General features: G+C 39.1%; 1 protein-coding gene across 1 annotated transcript in view; it reads left to right on the forward strand.

The window, feature by feature from the left end:
- LOC127629858 (histone-lysine N-methyltransferase 2B-like) overlaps nt 1-20,905 on the forward strand; it is a 61,754-nt gene that overhangs the window by 35,248 nt on the left and 5,601 nt on the right. Inside the window, exons 18-34 of the mRNA XM_052107135.1 lie at nt 2,277-2,353; nt 2,887-3,098; nt 3,205-3,308; nt 4,944-5,081; nt 5,763-5,921; nt 6,004-6,121; nt 6,216-6,294; nt 6,406-6,566; nt 9,116-9,265; nt 9,364-12,403; nt 12,503-12,595; nt 12,984-13,093; nt 13,194-13,331; nt 15,287-15,539; nt 16,154-16,261; nt 17,574-17,657; nt 18,619-18,748. Of these exons, the coding sequence (XP_051963095.1) occupies nt 2,277-2,353; nt 2,887-3,098; nt 3,205-3,308; nt 4,944-5,081; nt 5,763-5,921; nt 6,004-6,121; nt 6,216-6,294; nt 6,406-6,566; nt 9,116-9,265; nt 9,364-12,403; nt 12,503-12,595; nt 12,984-13,093; nt 13,194-13,331; nt 15,287-15,539; nt 16,154-16,261; nt 17,574-17,657; nt 18,619-18,748 (5,154 nt within the window). The remainder of the gene's footprint in view (nt 1-2,276; nt 2,354-2,886; nt 3,099-3,204; nt 3,309-4,943; nt 5,082-5,762; nt 5,922-6,003; nt 6,122-6,215; nt 6,295-6,405; nt 6,567-9,115; nt 9,266-9,363; nt 12,404-12,502; nt 12,596-12,983; nt 13,094-13,193; nt 13,332-15,286; nt 15,540-16,153; nt 16,262-17,573; nt 17,658-18,618; nt 18,749-20,905) is intronic.

The following is a 20,905-nucleotide window of genomic DNA, read 5'->3' on the forward strand; positions in this document are numbered from 1 at the left end:
ATCATTCACTGTTTAGAAACACAAGTTCTGGAGTATTTACTCATAGTTAGGATATGACTATGACTTTAGTTGTTATTTGACTGACATCAGCAGCTGACAGATACAGTTTTATTGTCTTATGTTTCCTCCTTTTTTTAATGACTGTAGATGTATCATTGGTGTACATTTTTGATGAGCTCACAAAAGGCTTTTTTATTTAAGTTTTTTCTAGAACACACTAAACCAAGTAATGCGCTACAGATACTTATTTTTGTCATATGTCGGATGATCTTTTCATACTTGTGTACATTGAACAGTGGGGTTTAAAAATATACAACCACGTTGGAAATCTGTTGTTGTTGTTTCTTCCATTTAAACTAAGAAATAAGCAAATTTTTATGATTCTGAAAATGTTAAACAGAAAGATTGATGTAAAATTAAGAAGGCATTTTAAGATTCTGCATGACTACATTGTGGGAATTTTTAGGAAGTCAACATTTGTGTGCACTGGAATGATTTTGCAATTTGGACAGCCCTAGAAATGGCCAACTCCCTGATCAGTTCTCCCTGATCAGTAGGGATCTTTGTGAAACTCACCCTAATAAATTATTTCATTCTTTTTTATATTTGAGCTTAGGACTCATTGATGTGCGTATCATTTGTAATAAAAAAATAAATATATATATTAGTTTATTACTAAATGTTGCATAGACACATTTTTACTAGGGGTGTAGCAGGTCCCACTGTTCACCACCCACGGTTCGGTAAGCATTTGCACCACGGTTCATCTCAAGTTTAATGACGCATCTGGTTCATACAGTTTGGCTCTTTATGTTGATGCATGTAGCATAAATGCAGGTATTCAGTTAGTAATTAGAGAAAAACAAACAATTTAGTTAAGGACACTAATGAAAAATAAACAATGGTTTTATTCAGTAATATTGTAGTAGCCATATAGGAACCATGGTTTTACTTTAGTAATATTGTAGTAGCCATGACAAGTAACAATGACTGCTGTCACCATTGTTTTCTTGGCAGAAGTCATAGTTTTGATACAATTAACCATTGCTTCACAGTAGTAATACTGTAGTTTCCATATAGCAACTATGATTTACTACAGTATTTTAACCATGACAGTAACTTTGTTAATTTTACATATGCATGGTTACTAGGGCTTGGCGATACAGCTAAATAATGTATCACAGCATAATGTTTCATATAATTCGGTATCGATAATTATTGCTAAATTTGAATACAATTTTTTAAACTAAGACCAGCAGAAAAAAGGGTTGAATTTTAACCACTGTATTTTTAATTTACCCACTCTATTAAGGCAAACAAATAATAATATAAATTAATAAATAAAATGTTACAAAAATGTCTCAAGGCATTGTTGCCGAGTGCCTCTCCATCATGGCTGCTTGTGGATTTTTTTGTTGAGGTAGATGTAGGTTGTGGTGGACGTCATGCTGCATATTTCAAAGGGTGGAAGCGGTTAAGGTGATGAAATAAGTTGCTTGTGTTTCCGTACTTGGCCGGGACGTGTTTTTTTTTTTTTGCAAAGCTTACTCACAACTGTGTTCTGATGTCGGTCAGGCGTTAAAAAAAAAAAAACTGGCGAGCTGACATGTCGTTTTTTTTTAAAATTCATAATCTCCTCATCGACGGCAGGCACTGCACTCATTTTCGCATGTGTTCGTGTGTTCTGATGTCACATGGAGATGGCGTAACCGACCCCCACAGCGACGCAACTTGTTATTGGCTGTTTGCCTGTCACTCGTAGCACGCTCCTTTATCAAGCCATATGATAGGATGTTTATGATCCAGGGATGGCGCACACTTGAGGGTTGTTCATGTAACCAAACTTCATGTCTATTTACATTTTAATGCATTTAAGTGAAACTATCTACCGTTATATCGAAATAATGTTATATCGTTATCATTAAAGGTGTACCGTCGATAAATACTGATACGTTTTATCCCCCAGCCCTAATGGTTACTATGATTTTACCACAAATGCCATGGTTAAACTATGGTTACTGTAGGAAAACCATGGTGATTTGTAGTGAGGGCAAATCTCTTGAAGTGTTTGTTACCAAATAGAATATTTTTACTTTGGATTTGGCTGTAATATTTTTTTATGTTATACAAACCGAGCCATGAGAAATTTGAACTGTTACACCCCTAATTTTCACTAATAGTTTCATACTTTGTATATCATCAGACACTGTATCATTTTATTGATTGTTTTAAAAATAGTGTGATGGTTTTAAAATGTACTTTTCACTCCTTTCTAGCTCTTCGAGGATGTTTACAGTTGGTTCAACAGTCAGGATCCAAAAGTGTGGGATCCACACTTCAAACATCTGCCAGTGTAAGCATTCGCTGTCAGATTTACGTGATTTTAGTGTTTGCCATTCTTGGCAATCACAATGGATATTCACAAATGGATCCTGATTGCCCAAGTATTATATTGAGTAAAACAAATATATATATTTATTCTGTAGAGTGGTGTTTTATTGTTATTTTCTTCTTTAGGACTAATTGTATAGCAATGTTAAAGGTTATAGTTCACCCAGAAATTAAAATTGGCATTATTTACTCACCTTCATGATGTTCTAAACCCATATGACTTTCTTTGTTGGAACACAAAAGAAGATATTAGGCAGAATGTCAGCCTCAGTCATTCTTTGCTATTATTGTATGGAGTAAGGTGAAAAGAAAGTGAATGGTGTCTATGGCTAGCATACTGCCTAAAACCGTCCTTGTTCCACAGCAGAAAGCATTTTTCAGTTTTTCTAGTTTTGGCAAACTATGCCTTTAAGAAATGGACCTCCAGTTGACCTGTTGCATATTTGATAATCATACATGCTCTCTTTCCTTCTTGCACCCTCCTTTGTGTTATAGTGGGATGCTTTCACATGCTGTGATGCCGCCAAATTATGAACATGTTTATGCACAATGGCGGGAGCGAGATGGCTGTAGTAAGGTGTTGGACGACACCTTGCATGTTTTTGGAGGACACACTGATGTTAAGATGGGGGAAGAACCAGATTTGTCAACACCTTTGGGCCATAGTCACTATATGGAGATGAGGGCATTAAGACTGAAACTGAAAGGTAAATAAACACCTGCAGTATTAAATGCCAATAGTAACCATTGTAAGTGAACAATGAATAATTGTTAAAGAATAGTCCTGACTCTTGTTTATGGTGGTTTGTTCAGGCAAGAAGGGTCGACCAGCTAAAGCGGACCTGGACACCGGTTGGTCAAAAGAAGACGAGAGGCAGTGCGCTCTGTGCCAAAAATATGGTGACGCAAAGGCCAGTGTAAGTACTTTAAAGACTTTCATTGACAGTTACCTCAGTTCCTGAGCATAACATGATAATGGTATACAGTAAAACAAACCTTAAATGATTATCTCAGATTATTATTATTACTGTTATTAATATTATTATTTAAGTTTTGGAAAGATTGTATCAAACAATTTTCACTTTAAGATCTTCATATATATAGTATATATATATATATATATATATATATATATATATATATATATATATATATATATATATATATGGTGGTAGCGTAGTGGTTAAAGCACAGGGCTGTTAATCAGAAGGTCACTGGTTCGAACCCCATGGCCACCACCATTGTGTCCTTGAGCAAGACACTTAACTCCAGGTTGTTCCAGGGGGGATTGTCCCTGTAATAAGTGCACTGTAAGTCGCTTTGGATAAAAGCGTCTGCCAAATGCATAAATGTAAATATGTGCACACACACACTGGTGGACAAAAGTTTGGAATAATGTACAGATTTTGTGGTTTCGGAAGGATTTAATTCACCAAAGTGGCATTGAAATGATCACAAAGTATAGTCAAGACATTACTGATGTTAAAAAAACAGCACCATTACCTTGAAAATATGTCATTTTTTTTAATCAAATCTAGACAGGCCCCAGGAGATCAGCAGTTACAGAAATACTCAAACCAGCCTGTCTGGCACCAACAATCGTGCATGCGATTATCTATTCAGCCAATCGTGTGGCAGCAGTGCATAAAATCATGCAGATACGGTTCAGGACCTTCAGTTAATGTTCACATCAACCATCAGAATCGGGAAAAATGTGATCACAGTGATTTGGTCCGTGGCATGAATGTAGGTGCCAGATGGGCTGGTTTGAGAATTTCTGTGTCTGCTGGTCTCCTGGGATTTTCGTGCACAGCAGTCTCTAGAAAAAAAACAACTTACAGTTCTGTGGATGGAAACACCTTGTTGATGAGAGAGGTCAACAGAGAATGGCCAGGCTGGTTGGAACTGACAAAGTCTACAATAACTCAGATAACCACTCTGTACAATTGTGGTGAGAAAAATATAATCTTAGAATGCTATTCTGAGATGCGGGGTTGGCACGGTTTTGGCAGCACGAGGGAGACTACACAATATTAGGCAGGTGGTTTTAATGTTGTGGCTGATCAGTGTATATAATGATGACTTTAAGACATTACAGGCATTACATTTTCTGTTACATCCTAATTTCCTATAAATATGCTATGAAACGATGTGTGTGACTTGACAACAGCTTGTTTGTACAAAAATGTGACAAGGCATTACCATGGATTTTGGGTGATGGTACCATTGTATTACCACCTTTTTTGTCTTCTTTTTTTACGGGAGTAACAGTATTCTTTGAAACAATTTGGAGTACCATGTAAATACCATGCCATATAGATGTGGTAATCATTAGTACCATTAAATATTTCAAAGTAAGTGTTACCATCTGGTAACATGACTTTGCTATGACTCTGCCATATAACTTTTTTGTAAGGGTGCTTATGAAGTTGAAATTCTCAGGTAACTTTTAATAAAACTTGGGAATACAAGCCTAACTGCGATGCAAGTAAAATTATATTAGCCACTAAAGCTGAAATTACACCTTATGTCATTTACCTTTTACTTACCAGGATGCAGGAAGGCTGCTTTACCTTGGGCAGAATGAATGGGCTCATGTGAACTGCACCATGTGGTCTGCAGAAGTGTTTGAGGAGGATAATGGCTCACTTCTGCATGTTCACAGTGCTGTAGCACGAGGTCGTCTTATGGTACGTTATCTCCTAAACCTCTGGTTCAATGGAACACTGTTCACACTTTTTAAGAAATGCAACAATATTATGACATGATGCTGAATAAATCATTAGTTAATGGAGATTAAAATAAATATTATTAATAATACATTTGACTCATATTATCCAGATATTTAAACTACTTGTAAAACAGAATATGTGATTCATGCAGATCTGAGTGTTGACACTTAATTTAGCTGAAACCAGGTGGTCTTCAGGATTGTATATGAGCCTTTGAATATGATGAAAACAGAATCTATGGCGGTATTACAATTGTTGTGGACTAGTGAAAGTAATTTTTTCACTATAATAATGACTACACATTTTTCAAAACTTTTCTTTGTATTTATATTTGAGAGATCCGACCACATCCGTTTACATTCCTTTAAAAGATTGGATAAGCAATGGCATAGCCATTTACACAAAGTTTTTGCTTTAGTTGGAAATGTAATAAAAAAATTAAACATGTCCCAGGACCACCTGTGACTGTCACTTTTTTCACTTCTTATGATTTTGCATCACTGATATTCTTATACACTCATATTTAAACTGTTAGGCTTTCTAGAATGTTTATGTTTACTTAGATGTGATGTAAATAATTACTAGACCAGAATTGATTTGATTAATGATTTTGCTAATCATCCATCTTCCCTTCCATAGCGTTGTGAACGATGTAACCGAACTGGGGCCACGGTCGGTTGCTGCCTTACTTCATGCCAGAGCAACTACCACTTCATGTGTGCCCGCTTCCGCAACTGTGTCTTCCAGGATGATAAGAGAGTCTTCTGCCACAAGCACCGTGACCTTATAAGTGGAAAAGTATGCTTTCACTTAATTTGCTTGTGCTTTAGTTATAGTTGAACAGTTGAATTGAGCACACTTTTTGTCTTTAATTTTTCAGATGATATCTGGTCAAGGATTTGAAGTACTCCGCAGAGTTTATGTGGATTTTGAAGGGATAAGTCTTCGCAGGAAGTTTTTGACTGGGTTGGAGCCAGAATCTATCAATTTAATGATTGGTTGGTTTTTTATGTTTTAAAGTTACAAATATATATAGTCTCATAATAATATTATATAACGTGTAAATTAATCATGTTATTTTATATTGTTTAGGTTCTTTACTTGTAGAGAAGCTTGGAAAGCTAAATGAATTGTCGGCTTGTCATGGAAAACTTTTCCCTGTGGGTTACGAGTAAGTCAATTTTGATATCATCTTGTTTTAAAAGGAATTTGCTCCAGATATAATGTATATATATATATATACCTTGATTGCACATTAAGATTTGTTTTTGTTTCATTTTAGATGCTCTCGCTGGTATTGGAGTACTGTAAATCCAGCTCATCGCTGCAAATACACATTTCGTGTTAGAGAGGTCCGACCACCTGTTCAGGAAAAACCAGTGGAAGAGTTGCCTTACCAGGGAGAAAATTGCACAATTGCTCACAGCTCATACACCCACTTGGGTAAGTTCTACACAAGGTAATTTGCCTAAAGAGTTATAGTTTGGAGATTTTGGATATATATATATATATATATATATATATATATATATATATATATACAGGCCAGCTGACAGTCTTGCCTGGGCCGGGACAAGATAATCTTAGATGGGCCCCCCATGCCCAGATCTCTCCTTTTCCCTTGCTCTTCCTCTCCTGTTCCCCTCCTCCGCTCTTCCTCTCCTGTTCCTCTCCTCTGCTCTTCCTCTCCTGTTCCCCTCCTCTGCTCTTCCTCTCCTGTTCTCCTCCTCTGCCCTTCCTCTCCTGTTCCCCTCCACTGCTCTTCCTCTCCTGTTCCCCTCCTCTGCTCTTCCTCTCCTGTTCCTCTCCTCTGCTCTTCCTCTCCTGTTCCCCTCCTCTGCTCTTCCTCTCCTGTTCCCTTCCTCTCCTCTTCCTCTCTTGTTCTTCTCCCCTCCTCTGCTCTTCCTCTCCTTTTCCCCTCCTCTGCTCTTCCTCTCCTGTTCCCCTCCTCTGCTCTTCCTCTCTTGTTCTTCTCCCCTCCTCTGCTCTTCCTCTCCTGTTCTCCTCCTCTGCTCTTCCTCTCCTGTTCCCCTCCTCTGCTCTTCCTCTCCTGTTCTTCTCCCCTCCTCTGCTCTTCCTCTCCTGTTCCCCTCCTCTGCTCTTAATCTCCTGTTCCCCTCCTCTGCTCTTCCTCTCTTGTTCTTCTCCCCTCCTCTGCTCTTCCTCTCCTGTTCTCCTCCTCTGCTCTTCCTCTCCTGTTCCCCTCCTCTGCTCTTCCTCTCTTGTTCTTCTCCCCTCCTCTGCTCTTCCTCTCCTGTTCCCCTCCTCTGCTCTTCCTCTCCTGTTCCCCTCCTCTGCTATTCCTCTCCTGTTCCTCTCCCCTCCTCTGTTCTTCCTCTCTGACGGAGCTACCAAACTCAACTGTTTCTGTCAAAGATAACGCATCACTCTCTCTGTCACCTGACTGCAGCTGGATCTCTCTCCTCTCTGTCTCATCCTCTCTGACGGAGCTACCAAACTCAACCGTTTCTGTCAAAGATAACGTGTTGTGTCAGGCTCTTATACTAGAGATGCACCAATTACAATTTTCTAGGCCAATTCTGATTTTAGCCGATTCCGTTGTTCTAACCACTTTACAGCAGACTTCCATTTTTTTTTTTTTTATAAAACACCATATACTTTTACCCAAACTGAATAATAAAAACACGTTTAAATGGGTACATTTTCTATAAATGTTTTCATTTTTTTTTCTGACATAGCCTACTGCAGTTCTTGTTAAAACATACTAGACATGCAAAATCTGTGCATTTTGGGCACTTTTTGTGTGAAATCATATTTATTTTTTGTCCATCAAAAGTGTGCTTTCACTTTTAATTAAGCATGAGCAGCGCAGCAAAAATAGACTCGGATCTGGCCCATTATCTGTTCACCGATGCCAACAGTGACGCATTTCAGCCGGCTTTTTATTTCTCATCTCCATAAATATATCTAGTAGTAAAGCTAATGCAAGGGCTAGAAATCAATGAATTCTTTGCTAATACTTCCTCGTCATCATGGAGAGCGCAGTTCGCACCGCTTTCTCCTTTCCACAAGCGCGTGCTCTCCGTGGCGTCTGTCGTTGCTATGCAACAATGAACTTGCGCGCCTGTAAAACGAGCGCGCCGCGTCGCTATTATGAGCTAATATCCAAAATATTTCCATATGTGTCTCTTTCCTCCTTTCTTATCAACAAGTGGATTTACAGCCACCACATCAGCAGCACCGCCGGTCGCAATGTCTCAGCACTTTTATGAAGAGGACGCAACTGCACGCGCCGGGCATGCACGCGCATCAAGTACCGGGTTTGAGAAAACCTGGTACCGTGGCGTGACGTTTAAAACAAAATTAGTACCGACTTGGTACCGGGTCTTTGACAACACTCATAAGCGTTGGCTGCGCTGTTTCTTACCTTGCTCTACGTTGACTTTACTAACGTTAGTTCCAGCTTCTCCGTCACCACCTTTTTTAAAATATTTGTTTAGGACATCTCGAAGGCCTCTATTTTCTTCTTCCCTTCTTCTCTTTTCTTTTCTTTTCTGAGCACCAGACTTGTGCTGACCGGACATTTTGATCGTAACGTTAGCCTACTGAACTTCAAATCAAATGACAACATCAAATTTTGATCACTGGCCAAACCATTTTTGTTTTGGGGGTGGGCGGGGGTTCTTGACCACTATTTCAAGGACAATTAGGAAGAAAACAAATAAAAAGCTTTCATGTAACTTAAATATTAGATATTTTTTCCACAAATATGCCTATTTTATTTATTTTTTAACAATTATTCCATAATTTAATGAGGGCCCAGTTCTGGGCCCCCCCCCTACCCTGGGCCCGGGACAACAGACCCGTTTGTCCCCCCCTGTCGGCGGGCCTGTATATATATATATACACATATATATATATATATATATTTTGAATGTGCTGTAGAGAATCACTTTGGATGAAAGCATGTATGAAAATGAATATGGGATGACAGCAGAAATGTTCATTTAAACATTATATACTTCCATTAGAATCTGAAAACGCAGAAGTGGATTTAACCTCCACAAATTCTTCCACATCTGTTTTTGCCAAACCGTACCTTGGTGCACGCCCCAAAATCCCTACATATCCTCAGAACAGAAGACCTGCTGGAGGACTGTCCAGACCTCTGCCCTGTCCAGGTAGTCAAGATCAAATCACTGAAATAGGATAACACCATTCATCTAAGGAAAGTTGTTATATGAATTTTGCTTGTTGACCATTGATGTGTTTTTCCCAGGAACTGCCCCATCTAAGTCTCACCACATCTTGACTATCAGTGATTTGGATGACACACGAAGGCCACGACGCCATAGCCCACACTCCCATAATAGTGGTTCCCGCAGTCACATGACCTCCCCTACTCTTGGGTCCCCAGCGGGTCCAATTGCATCTAGAGCAGGTGGTTCCCTCCACTCAAAAACCTCCCAGCCTACCTCCCCAGTTTTCCCCCTTGGTGCTACTGAAAACCAGCTGACCTCTTCATCATCTCGCCCTGTTGGTCGAAGTGCTTCCTCAGTTCGGGGTTCTGGAATATTGACACCCCATTCTACCTCAGGACTGCTCTCACAGTCCACATGGCAAGGTGGCGTTGGCAGCACCCCTTGCACCAACCGAACCCTCACATCTCCCACCCACCTCTCCAAGAGATCACGGCCTTTTGAATTCAATCAGTTAGACTCTCTTGAACTTCCACACAATTTCATAGCATCACCACAAGAGCATCCAGCAGAAAATGGTGCCTTTCCATTAGGGGACTCTTTGTGTAGGCAAAATCCTTACACCACCTTCCATTTGGAGACAGACCTGACTGTAGTACCTGAGCTGAAAACTGAGCTTGAAATTGGAGAAACGGTGCTAAATGAGGGAGTTGCTATGAACTGCAGTGCGCAAATTGTAGTTGAAGGTGAAGACAACGAGGAGGACCTCTGGGAGCCGGATGAAGAGAAATCCACAATGTCTGCCCAGAGATTGTCTTGTACTGTAAACCCAAGGGAAGACTGGGGAAATAGTTCCTCTGATGAGGACATGGAGAACTACTTCAATTTCACTCGCACTGTTGTGACTTGCAAGGCTCAAAGGGATGCCTCGCAAACACCTAAATCTCCATCATTAAGGCATATTTCCCAACTTGATGGTGTAGATGATGAGACAGAGAGTGATACAAGTGTAGCTAATAATGATAACCAGAGCATGAAGAAGTCAAATCAGGCCCAAAAGCCACAAAAATCACTTAATTCTGACCCTCACGAACAGCCAACCAGCAATGGGCTATGTTTTCCAAGTCCTGTCTCTGATATTTCATCTATTGGTTGTCGGTTAGAACCTGTGTCCAACTCTGTTGACACCCATTCCTCAGAGGTTAATGCCAAGCAAAATTACTTTGGTGTAACTCAAACATTGCAGTCAGACCCAGTGGTAGGTATACTCCCACAAGACACTCATTTTGTTGACCCAAATATGGCATTTTCTACATATGGTATTGATTGCCATGACACTAGTTTAGTTGTTGAGCCAGAGATACCCTTGTTCCTTGAGAGATGCGATCCACCTTCACCCAATGCACATTTCACAGATCTTGTCCCAGTTCAGGAAGATTCTGTTAGTGAACCTCAAGAATCTACAGAGTCAAAGGAAATATATTTGGATCCTAGTAGTGGGCACTTTGTATCTTCTATGGATGGGTCTACAGTTAATTCAAACCACTTGCCTGGGGATGCTCCTGACCTTTTAACAGTGGGCCCAGTTAATGGAATTCAGCCGTTACCGCAGCAAACTCCTGTCCTTTACTCAGGGTTGCCCAAATATACATCATCTCCTGAACCTGTATCTTCCAGCCCCTCTGTACATGTTCCTTGTCCAACATTCCCAAACCAGGCACCTTTATTAAATGTTCCCCTGTACCCTGTCCAAACTCCTGAGGGCAAGACAGTCTTGCCACCCATGGAGAGTTTCAGAACCAAACTACATCCACTTACAGACCCAAGGCATCCCGCCCCCACAGTTTCTAGAGGGACAATGCCATGTGTTCCCACAAATTTTCCACAGAAACCAGAGTCAATGCTCTCCGTGCCATCAGCAACTGGTGTGCCCTTTGGGACATATGGGCCAGTTTCAGGTACAGTGTCCGTTCCGCTGTATCCCACATACTCTCAGCCTATTGGCTCTAGAACAGTCGCTGTAGTTTCCTCATCCCCCGCGATGACCTCCCAATCTTCCTTGCAGTGCCAACCAATGCCTTCTTCAATTCAGCCAGCCTCTGGTCCAGTTGTCATGAATGGGTTCAACACAATACCTATGCAAAGAGAAACTGCCGTAGGACGGAGGATTTCCATAAATTTCTCAACTCCCAGATCAACAATGGAACCCCAACAACCGTTGGTTACCCAAGCATTACCAGGTCATGCTATTCTTACAGTAAAGGAAGTTGGTGGACCCAATGTGGATCCCACACCACATATTTTACTTGTTAATCGTCTTGGTCAGATTTTTGTCAAGAACCCCGAAAGTAACACCTTCCAGCTGCCATCTCCAAATTCCCCTTCTTTCAACTGTGTCACCCAAATTGCCAGCCTCTTGCAAAGCAATGCCTTGTCGGCAACGCTTGCAGCAGCTGGTAACTTGCCTATAGTTGGAGGGGCAACTAATCCAACCCAAGTCCCACATATTGTGACCCCAGTCGTACAGACCTCTAACGCCATTACCCAGCTACTCACTACCAATAACAATGGAACATCTTCATTACCGGCAGATACTAAGAAGCCACGCAGGTGTACCAAAGCTTCTGGAGATGGTTCCACATCAGGAATAAAGAAGCCACGAAATAAGGAGTCCTCCACACAGAGGAGGATGAAATCTGCTAGCACAACAGCCCCCACAATCAAACAATCTGCAGTGCAAATAACAACCCCCTCAGATGCATCTAAACTAGCAGAAGGTGCCCAAGCTATTATCAACCAAGCTATGGCTGGCTATTATGACCCCAACAAGACTGTTTCCTGTATTCTTAGCCCATCATCACCTCGTAACACTACCCCTGTTGGGCAAACTCAAACAACGAGTTCTGTAGTTTTGCCCCCAGATGTCCTTGTCAAACCAGATGCAATGACTTCCCCGCCAGCTATACCAGAAGCAGCTCCTCGGCCAAAGCAGGTTCGAATGAAAAGAGTGTCCTCTATTTCTGACCGAATTGCCACAAAAAAATCAAAAGCTGACTTTTTAGAGCCAGACCCCCCTTGTGGATTGGAAGAACCATGCAAGTCAAGCTCTGTATCAGCCAGGTAAGCAGAAACAATTAGCAATTGTTGCAGTCTTGGTATACTTTCAATACTCTTGAACAGAATGGAATCTAAATCATCTAGTCCTTTTTCCCATTGCAGGTATGGAGTACGCATAAAAACACCAACTGTCAAGGGAATTCTTGATTTAGACAAGCTAAATGAAGAGCAAAGTAGTGACTCTGAGAGTGCAAGGTAAGCGTTCAAATGGAAAAGGGGGGAATTCAGAGGGAGTTTTACTTTTAGTCTCTAAAAAAAAAGAGTCCTAATATGAGTGTTATAAAGAAAATGTCACATTTCAGCTGGACCTAACTTTATTTCAATGAGCAATCACATTCTTACATTTTAAAAAGAAAATGACATGTTTTTACGGTACATCATGCCAACTGTTTTGTTTCAAGGACAATTTATCCTTTTCCACAAGAATATGTAGTTCAAAAGAGTGGTAACAATATATCATGTTAATGATAAAAAATCATTATTATTTTTGTAAACTCTACAATGGAATGACTAAACCACTCATTTGTGGCTGCTGGTGTATAGCTTTAAAATACCTCTGCATTTCAACGTCTTTCTATTTTAGGCCTGGGCCTTGGGATCGTCTTTCTTTGCCTCGAGGTGGAGACGGCAACAAACCAGCAACTTGGGATTCTGCTAACCGCAGTGAACTAACTGACTGGAACAAATACTCAGGTATACTCCTGCTTTTTGTTGAGTTTGTTTTTTCAGTTCAGGGTCTTTCAATTGAATGAAACCTTGATTTTAGTTCAAAGATATTCATCATTCTCATTAGGGATGCTGTCCTGCTCAGATGACGAGATGCCTCTCTCAGAGAGTGAAGAGCAGAGTCCTCCTTGCCAAGATCAACCCCGCCTATGCTTTGAGATCATAAGTGATGATGGCTTCAGTGTAGAGGCAGACAGCATTGAAGGTATGAGGTTATGTCTTTCACTGTGGTTGGAAATAGATTTGTTGAATGTTGAAGTATGATCTGTTTAACTCCACCCTAGTGCAATATTGTCTATACAGTTTTTCAAGACTGCTTTTATTGTAGAGTTAGAGTATACACAGATAAGCCACAACTTTAAAACCACTGAAAGGTGAAGTGAATAACATTTATCATCTTGTTACAATGTCTCCTATCAAGGGGTGGGATATATTAGGTAGCAAGTGAGCTGTCAGTTCTTGCAATTCATGTGATGGAAGCAGAAAATATGGGCAAGTGTATGGATCTGAGCGACTTTGAGAAGGGCCAAATTGTGATGGTTTGACAACAGGGTCAGAGGGTCTCCAAAACGACAGGTCTTGTGGGGTGTTCCCTGTATGCAGTGGTTGTCCAAGGAAGGACATCCGGTGAACCGTTGACAGAGTCCGAGTGCATGTGCGTCATTGACCTGGGAAAGAGATGGCTGCAGGATGCACTATGAGAAGAAGGCAGGCTGGCGGAGTCAGTGTGATGCACTGGGCAATGTTCTGATGGGGAACCTTGGGTCCTGGCGTTCATGTGAATGTTACTTTGACACATACCACCTTCCTTAAGATTGTGAATGAATGAAACGTTCCTTATTCAGGACACTGTATTTTAAAGATAATTTTGTAAAAATACAAATAACTTAACAGATCTTTATTGTAAAGGGTTCAAACAATGTTTTCCATGCTTGTTCAATGAACCATAAACGATTAATGAACATGCACCTGTGGAACGGTCATTAAGACACCAACAGCTTACAGATGGTAGGCAGTTAAGGTCTCAGTTATAAAAAAAAATGAAGACACGAAAGAGACCTTTCTACTGACTCTGAAAAAAACACCAAAAGAAAGATGCCCAGGGTCTCTGCTCATCTACTTGAACGTACCTTAGGCATGCTGCATGGAAGCATGAGGACTGCAGATGTGGCCAGGGCAATAAATTGCAATGTCCCTACACTGAAACACCTAAGACAGCTCTACAGGGAGAGAGGAAGGACAGCTGATCGTCCTCACAGTTGCACACCACGTGTAACAACCACCTGTACAGGATCGGTACATCCGAATATCACACATGCGGGACAGGTATAGAATAGCAACAACAACTGCCTGAGTTACACCAGGAACGCACAATCCCTCCATCAGTGTTCAGACTGTCTGCAATAGGATGAGAGAGGCTGGACTGAGGTCTTGTAGGCCTGTTGTAAGGAAGGTCCTTACCAGACGTCACCGGCAACAATGTACCCTATGGACACAAACCCACCTTCGCTGGACCAGACAGGACTGGCAAAAAGTGCTCTTCACTGATGAGTCACAGTTTTTTCTCACCAGGGGTGATGGTCGGACTTGGGTTTATGATCAAAGTAATGAGTGTAACAACGAGGCCTGTACTCTGGAGCGGGATCAATTTGGAGGTGGAGGGTCCGTCATGGTCTGGGGCAGTGTGTCACAACATCATTGGACTGAGCTTGTTGTCATTGCAGGCAATCTCAGTGCTGTGCATTACAGGGAAGCCATCATCCTCCCTCACGTGGTACCCTTCCTGCAGGCTCATCCTGACATGACCCTCCAGCATGACAATGCCACCAGGCATATACTGTATGTTCTGTGCATGATTTCCTGCAAAACAGGAATATCAGTGTTCTGGAATTTCCTGCAAGACAGGAATATCATGGTGTTAAGTTTGCTGAAAATAAAAGCAGTTGAATGTGAGAGGATGTTTCTTTTTTTATATGAGTTTTTATATATATATATATATATATGTATATGTATTATGTATCTTATAATATTTTATATATTTAAACCGTTCTTTCCATTTGAGCTTTTTTATCAAATCCTTTGTCAAAGTTGCAAAGCAAATGTTGCGCACCTCACTTGTGTAGACTTCATGTTTTTTTCTTTCTGTCAAATCTTTTACAGTGGCTTGGACAGCTGTAATCGATGGTGTGCAGGAGGCCCGTGCTGTTGCTGGTCTGAGACAGCTGTCTTTCTCTGGGATGACCGGGGCTCGTATGATGGGAATGCTGCATGATGCTGTAGTCTACCTGGTGGAGCAACTCCAAGGGGCCAAATGCTGCCAACGTCATACCTTCCGCTTCCATAAGCAGGCTAGTCAGGAGGACGATTTACCCATTAACCCAAGTGGCTGTGCTCGCTCTGAAGTCTATCTGAGGTCAGTTCACCTGTTTGTGTTAATTTAGTGCAATTACTTATTTATAATAATCATGTCATCAAAATTACATTTAGTCATGCCCTATCTCCTGAAAAAATTCCATAATAAGGACTATGGCAATATTGACAGTGACAAGATCAATGATATGGAAATTAAACTAACAATATGTTGACTTCTAAAGCTATTTTTAATTCCATTTTCGAATCTTTATTCATCTGCCACATTAATGCAATGTCTTTTCTCGCCTATGTTTATACTAATTAATTAGATGGTTACTGGGATCACCATTGTGCATGGGACTTAAGCCCAAGTTGTGGTAAATGGTATGTCTGTTGGTTGAGAAAATGTCTGGTAAATGATTCATTATTACAATCTAGCAACAAGTGAGTAGGTGTTTGAGAGTTGTGTTGCCTTGTGCTGGAAAATATTTTGCTTAATGGTTGTAGGCAATTAGCAAATGTGTAGGGGAGTTTGGTTGTGCTATTTATCAGTCTATGAATATGCATGACCACAATGATGTTATCTAGGAACAGAAATTCTGACGCAATTAGTGTCTAAAAAAAGGATGCTTTCTGAGTAATGAAAATTCACCTACTCTTTTATGTGTTTCACAGGAAGTCAACCTTTGATATGTTTAACTTCCTGGCGTCTCAGCACAGACAGCTTCCTGACACTGGCCTTTATGATGAGGAAGAGGATGAAGTTCTTCTCAAATCCACAAGGTTTGTATATTACTGAATGAAAGTTTGAGTTTTGCTCCTTATAAGAATTATAAGAAAAACATAGTTAAGGAATAATTTCCGTCCTCCACTAATACAATGTTATATCCACGATGATGGTGCATAGAAGCCATTGATGTTTTGTTGCTGTACACATAGAGGAAAACATTGTCACTCTCCTTCAGATCATTAAATAACCCTTTAAGCCCAGAAAAAAATATTGTCAAAATATTAATAAGTCTTGACCCACACAAAATAGGTATAGTTTGAAATCTTAGAAGCTGTACTTTACAATACAATTCAGTCATTGTCCATAACTGAACAAGTGCTTTGAAATTTGCAGACAAATCAGAAGTGCTCTGTTTTGATCATTTATTAATAATTTCATAAAAAAATAACTTTTTAATTTTTGAGCAAGAACCACTAATCGCTACCACAAGGAGGTTCCCCTCTACCCTCCCTAGCAACCAGGCCTATTTGTTTGCTTAGGAGACCTGGCTGGAGTCACGCAGCACAACCTGGATTCAAACTTGTGACTCCAGGAATGGTAGTCAGCGTCAGTACTCGCTGAGCTACCCAGGCCCCCTATGCTATAACTTTGATTGCTTTGTTGTATCAACAGCATTGTTCTTAGTTACAGGTGACATGATTGGGAACAAATCAAAAGCACCTTATATACACCCAGAGATAATGTAAAATCAGAAAAATACGAGGAAAAAGTACATTTTTGGCTCATGTTTTTGTAAAAAAAAAACAAAATCTTTATTTCCCCCTAGCAATTTCTTAGGCTCAAAGACAAAAAAAATGTAGCATTATCTATATAATTAAAAAAAAAATTTTAAATGTTCTTTACAATGATACCAAACACTTGTTTTTGGTTTTTCGAGTTAGAAGCCTTTAATTTTGGGTATTCCACTGAAACTGGAAATCTTTAAAAACCCTTTCAGAGCTTAAAGGGATAAATAAGGTGGTATACAATTATCAATTAATTATTTATTATTATCATTTTTTTTATTTAAATTATGTAAATGTAAATTTTAAATGTTTTAATTTGAGTTCTAAATAATTTAAATGTATTTAAATAAATTTAAAAAAAAATAGTAAATTAAAATAAATAAATTTAAAAAGAATAAATTAATAAAGTAGAAATGAATACATCAAAAAATGCATAAGAACACGGTGTTCCTACATCTAACATTTACATCTACATTTAAGGTGCTGATGGTATTGTCATTTGTCTTTCTTTGTCTAAGTCAGTATTGTTATTTTAGATGATTGATGTGATTAATGCACTTTTTTTTATTATGTTTTACAGGCGAGCAACAAGTTTGGAGCTTCCGATGGCTATGCGCTTTAGACATCTAGAGAGAACATCCAAAGAAGCCGTTGGTGTTTACAGGTAGGCTAACAGATTTTTATTTTTAAATACATAGTCATAGTTTCATAAACCCTCAAGTCGTGGGAAAATTATAATTTTGTCTGCCGAACATGTAGCAGAAGCCACATCAGGATGGTACCATGTATGAATATGGCAATAGCAGGAAGAAAATGTTTGTTGACCGTACCCTAGTGATTTCTTAAAAATATATCAGAAAGGTGTTTGTCTGATTTACAATTTAAGTGTGTAATTTCTGTGCCACTGGCATCATTAAATGGAATTGCAAAAATGATGATTGTTTGGAAACATGTTTCCATTGTTCAGATGAACAAATATTTGGTCAGGTATTGGTACCATAATATCCAAGGGTTTTTTTTGCTTTACAGCCAGTGCCCAGCATGAATGCCGTTTAATTAACAGAACATAATACCATCTCATAAGCGCATACTAAAGCCTGAATTCTTCCATTTACTGAAGTTCATACAAGGTCTTTCAGGCAGGCTGTTAAATGATTCGTGTTGGTTTTGGACTGTTGGTTATAAAGGATGTTTATGGTTTTATTAATGATAGTGTGTTATTTTTTTCTTTTAATAACATCACCAAAAAAAATATAAAAATAAATACCATTTTCAAACAGGATTTATGAACATTTCCACTACTAACATTGGTCGGGACAGTCAGACAGTATAGCCACAAACTCGCTTCAATGAATCAGTCACTGTTGCACTATCCGGAATGTTCAAACCAACATTGTATTTTACATGTTTAAATATTTAGTCAATATCGAGCTATGAAAGGCTTATTTGTGTTATGGAAATGAATACTTGTGACACTTTTCACTTTGTTAATCTTCCCCCCTCTTTTGCAGTTGCTGAAAGCTAATGTTGTTTGAGATTTAAACTACAATATTTACTTTGGCAGGCTAAATCTCTCATTCACATGTAAGTCACATTCATTCCTGTAAATCTCTTTGATGTCTTAGGTCTGCAATCCACGGAAGAGGACTTTTCTGCAAGCGAAACATAGAGGCAGGAGAGATGGTCATAGAGTATTCAGGCATTGTCATTCGTTCGGTTCTTACAGACAAGCGAGAGAAGTATTACGATGGCAAGGCAAGTGGAAAGTGCATTTATGTTTTCAAAGACAATTTAGATTCTTTCAGACTGTGAACCATGCGAAGGTTATATGGGATCCAAAGACTAAACCAAAGACAATTTAGATTCTTTCAGACTGTGAACCATGCGAAGGTTATATGGGATCCAAAGACTAAACCAAAGGGCATTGTTGGAGGGCATTTGAATATTCGAAGTATTACATCAAAAATAGATCAGATTCAACATTTATTGACAGACTCCAATTTGGATTACCTGTGTCTAAGTGAATCCTGGATAAACAGTAATACTCCAACACAAATGATTGATGTACCTGGTTATATTTGTTTTAGAAAAGACAGACTAACTGGCAGGGGTGGTGGTGTGTTGATCTATATCAAAGAAACATTTAAATGTGTCCAAATTAATCTGGACACACCTTTAGAATGTGTGGGCATCACTGTAGTGTTGTCGACAAAAATGAAGTTTAATATTGTCACTTTATATAATCCCCCCTCACACAAGGATTTAGATAACTTCAACAGTTAAATCTTCCAAGGAGATTTTAACATAAATTGGTTAAGTAACAGTAATAAGCAAAAGTTAAAAACTTTTCTACACAAAATATAATTTCCACCAAATAATTAAAGAACCGACAAGATTAACAAAAACCAGTAAAACTCTTATTGACTTGATCTTCATAAATAGAACTGAGTGAGTGAGTAAAACGTACAACTTAATCACAGGTCTTTCGGATCACAATATGATTTTAATTGTTAGAAAGCTATCCAAAAACCGTTTACAAACCTTTTGTAATATTCTGCATAAATTAGAACTTATAGGCATTCACAAGAATAAAATAACTCAATTTGAAGATGAACTGCAGAATATAAATTGGTATAATGTTAAGCAAACTCATGATTTAGATACCTGCTGTACTACAATGACAAAAACGCTCACAGATGTGATTCAGAAATATACTCTGTTACTGAAGTATCCACAACGTAGAAGGGCTTTACCATGGCTGAATAAGGATATTCTCCAGTTGATGAAAAAAGAGACCTTGCGTTCAAGCATTCATTATTAACAAAAACTAACACAGATATACTTGTTTTTAAAGGATTAAGGAACAAAGTAGTCAAGGAGTTACGCAAAGCAAAAACAATCTACTTTATGAAACTGATGGCTGAATCAGGAGGGAAAAGTTCAGAACTTTGGAATCACCTAAATATTTTAACTAAGCGAGTGCCTAAACAACAAAAATTAATAGTGGAATTAAATATAAATGGAACAGTCAGTAATGAAAGGACTGAAATTGCAAACCAATTTAATAGATTCTTTATCCAATCAGCTGAGGAATTGGCTGCCAATTTCAAACCAGCGCAATTAAAACACACACTGAGAGACCAATCAACATCTTTTTGTATAAAAGAGGTAGACCAAAGTGAAACTTGCGGCAATCTAAGGCCAAGGATAACTTTGGCTTGGATACCGCTTTAATAAACAAACACAGTTCTCTCCTCATAATGCCAGTTAAACATGTAGTAAACTTATCCATTAGAGCAAATAAATTTCCTCAGCAATGGAATACGGCTATTATAACTCCAGTCTTTAAATCTGGAGCATCTGACCAGGTCTCAAATTATAGACCGATTTCAATTTTACCTGCACTCTCAAAGGTTCTTGAAAAAACAGTTGCCAAACAACTTGTTGATTATCTTGAAAGTAATCATCTCCTACACGCAAAACAATTTGGGTTTAGACCACGGTACTCAACAGAGTTGGCAAACAGTTACCTTACTGAAATGATAAAACAGTCATTAGATAAAGGTAATGTAGTGGGGGCAGTATTTCTGGATTTGAAAAAAGCCTTTGACACTGTGAACCACGAAATTCTTTGAAATAAATTGCAAAATTGTAACTTGTCAGATGATGCAATAACTTGGTTTAGATCATATCTCGAACACAGGCAGCAGTGTGTTAAAATAGGATCCACCCAGTCATCTGTTCAAACTTGTCAAATCGGAATTCCACAAGGTTCAATTTTAGGCCCTTTACTTTTTAGTCTATATATAAATGATCTTCCTGACAGTTGCAAAAGGGTTAAATGCCAAATGTATGCAGATGATACAATTATATATGTCTCAGCAAAAACCCCTCAGATTGCAGCGGAGATGC

The sequence above is a fragment of the Xyrauchen texanus genome, chromosome 36, assembly GCF_025860055.1.
Source record: "Xyrauchen texanus isolate HMW12.3.18 chromosome 36, RBS_HiC_50CHRs, whole genome shotgun sequence".
Classification (NCBI taxonomy): Eukaryota; Metazoa; Chordata; class Actinopteri; order Cypriniformes; family Catostomidae; genus Xyrauchen; species Xyrauchen texanus.